General features: G+C 37.5%; 1 protein-coding gene across 1 annotated transcript in view; it reads right to left on the bottom strand.

Moving 5' to 3' along the window:
* The window catches only part of LOC103521416 (sporozoite surface protein 2-like), an 11,125-nt gene extending 7,802 nt beyond the window's left edge, over positions 1-3,323 (bottom strand). Inside the window, exon 1 of the mRNA XM_008486527.3 lies at positions 2,749-3,323. Coding sequence (XP_008484749.1) covers positions 2,749-3,214 — 466 coding nt within the window. The 5' untranslated portion in view covers positions 3,215-3,323. The remainder of the gene's footprint in view (positions 1-2,748) is intronic.
* Between the last annotated feature and the right edge of the window lie 6 nt (positions 3,324-3,329).

The following is a 3,329-nucleotide window of genomic DNA, read 5'->3' as shown; positions in this document are numbered from 1 at the left end:
CTTTTTTTTTTTTTTTTTTTTTTTTTTTTTTTTACGATCCACTCAAAAAATCTCGAGAATTGATTTGAAATTTGAATTTCTTTAAACGCTGAAACATAAAATCTTACCTGTGCAATTACTGGCACGGCCTAAAGCTGTGCCCTTCCTAAGACACGGCACAATACCTTGCCCGGCACAATCCTTTGTTAACGCCTACTTAAAAAAGAGGGAAAGAAAGGCCCAACCCATCCTTTAGGGCTGTTTGCCCCTACACCTAAGCCTTAAGGTGGTCTTGTTTATAAAGGGCGTACTTACTCGGAGTTTCGGCTGGGCATATCTGTTTTCCGTTTAGCCAGATGGTCTTCACCTTGGGACTGCCTCCATTCGGTTCAAATCGGACCATTATCCGAGTTGTCATAGGTCGACTGGGATCCAGAACTTGCTCCAGGTTGAGGATGGTGAACTCCTTGTTATTCGAAGTGGTCACTTCTCCTAGCCATGACTGAAAATCAATGGAACAGTTGTGCTGACTTAGGTGAGGTTTTAAAGTCAAAGAGCTGCCAGCCTAGTTAGCTTAGTTGGTAGTGCGTCTGCCTTGTAAGCGCTAGGCCGCGGGTTCGATTCCCGCCCGGGGCGGATTTTATCCTGATGGGATAATGTTCGTTCTCGGAACAGCTGGCTTTCTCCTATCCTGTCTTCCTTCTCTCTTCAATTTCGGGAGGATAAGACCATAGCAGTTACAAACCCCACCCCTAGAGTCCACCGTACAAAACATCTAGGGTCCAAGGTACAACATCCTTAGGGTTCAAGGTACAACATCCTTAGGGTTCAAGGTACAACATCCTTAGGGTTCAAGGTACAACATCCTTAGGGTTCAAGGTACAACATCCTTAGGGTTCAAGGTACAACATCCTTAGGGTTCAAGGTACAACATCCTTAGGGTTCAAGGTACAACATCCTTAGGGTTCAAGGTACAACATCCTTAGGGTTCAAGGTACAACATCCTTAGGGTTCAAGGTACAACATCCTTAGGGTTCAAGGTACAACGCCCTGGGGGCCAAGGTACGACGGATAAAAAAGGTGTAAAAAAAAATGTTGGCCAATTTAGTAGAAATTTTGGGAGGTATTAGTTTTCAATGAGTAGATGAAAAAAGCTATAAGGCGTGTAGTCCTATCTCCAACCCTTCAACCCCAAATTTGCCTTCAAAATTTGAAGATTTTTTCCATTTAGAATACATTGCGACCAAGGTACAAAGGGTATGGGTCCAAGGTACATAGGGTAGTTGTACCTTGAACCCCAAAAAGGTGGTGTCGGAAAATTGGGTATATCTCTTAATTAAAAATTAGTAAAACAATCATTGCTAATTGTATAGATAGCCAAGAAAATTTCCTTTCTAAATCAATTAAAATTATGCCAATAACATTAATAGAAAAAATTAAAAAAATCAAAAAGTGATTTTGGGGGCCAAGGTACAACCAGGCACCCTACTTACCTATATAATAATGATTAGATGTGTATTTTACTTTTTATTTTCATCAGGTAGGTAGGTAAGTACATAACTTATAGGTGTATATCCATCTATGTACTTATGTGATGTTTATTATTATTATTATTTAAACTTTTTCCTTCCATCCTCAGCCATTAAAAGCCCAAAAACTTTTTGGGCTTTGGCAATGTCCAAAATATATTGGTCATGGTCTTTGTGACTACCTACTGGGCTTGTAGAACTATGTACAAAAAAAAGACCAACACTTGGGCACTAGGCCTTCAGAGGTTAGGCCGGCTGGCCGGCCACTCAAGTTCAGTTTCATGCAAAACGTGTGTGTGAACGGCCTCTGATTTCCCCTAACATGCTTACCCACAGTTTGGAAACCACTGCATCCATTTTGTCACGTAGCTCCATTTTGGAACTGCAGTTCCATGGTAGTCTGGTAATGACGTGTGGAAGTGGCTTGCAAGACTTGGCAACAGTGTAATGTAAAATCGATTTTCGATAATCGATTAGGAGGTTAGGAGCGATACCGATAGTTATGGCGATAGGTAAATTTTTTTATGCAAAAAATAATACTAAGGTAAAATAAATAAAGGAGAAAACTTACCTAAGTAAGGAGTCAAGAGTTTTAATTGATTATGAAAGGTAATTTCGTCATATATGTTACGTTATGTTATAGGTCAGGGATAATAAGAAGAGGAGGGTACATTAATACATTTAACATTTAAACACTTTATTTTAACATTTATTTTATCACAGTTATAATAATTTTAAGACACGAGTTACACCAGACATTTCCCAGCAATCTAACCTCAGATTCCATTTCCAATAAATCCAACAGTGTTGCCAGATGCATGAGGTTTGCAACAGTGTTGCCAGATATGACGTCTCCCCCTTTTAAAGGGGCCAGGAGAAAATTATTGCTTTATGTCAATCTTAAGTCTAGTAAACTTTACAATGTCAGAAATACAATTAAATAATTTTGAGAAATATAATATACAATGTCAATGTTTTGTTTACTTCTAATTATAGGGACGGTACCTTATTGGTTTTTTAATAACACGCCCTAGTTTAGTTCTTTGCAAATAATCATGACCGAGTTCATAATCATGCTGGGGAGAAAACCTTTCTATTTGAGGAGAAGATAATGTTTCATTTGTAAGACTACAATAACTGTCATCTGAACAAGGACTATCTGGATTAATTACATTATTACTAGTGTTAGGCATTGACAACAAATCATTTCCAATACTAGGCTTTACAGGGGTAATACTATTGCTAGGTAAAACAGGACTATTACTATTATTAGTAGGTACTAAATTATTCTGGTCAATGAGAGTGGCATCACATCTGATGGAATTTTTCAGACTATTGATTTCAAGGAAGTCGTCAAAGTTATCCGGTATGTCACTGTCTGGAAACATGATGGGTGTATGTTTTAAATGGAACGTATTTCTTCTTACCACTGAACCATCCTCCATCCTAACCCAATAAGACCGAGGATATTCAGTTGTTTGGACTATTTTTCCTCTGATCCATCTATCCCCCTCTCTAACCAGGACATTTTCATTAACATGAAAGGGAGTTTCCAATTTTGTCTTTCTATCATAATACTGTTTTTGTTTTATTTGTGATTGTTTCATATTTGATTTCAAATTATTATGAACTTTACCCAGGTCTGAAATTGGTTTTAGTTTCTCATTATTTATTAAGATTTTGGTTCTAATTAATCTACCCATCATGATTTCAGAAGGCGATAATCCTAATGCTGGAATCTTCGTAGCTCTATATTCTGTTAATAAATCTATGTAATCATTTTGAGAGAAATCTGATTTTTTAAGAATGTTTTTACAAATT

This window comes from Diaphorina citri, unplaced genomic scaffold (genome assembly GCF_000475195.1).
Source record: "Diaphorina citri unplaced genomic scaffold, Diaci psyllid genome assembly version 1.1 scaffold5205, whole genome shotgun sequence".
Classification (NCBI taxonomy): Eukaryota; Metazoa; Arthropoda; class Insecta; order Hemiptera; family Psyllidae; genus Diaphorina; species Diaphorina citri.
The sequence above is the reverse complement of the archived record's forward strand: the minus strand, read 5'-3'. Positions and strand labels throughout refer to the sequence as shown.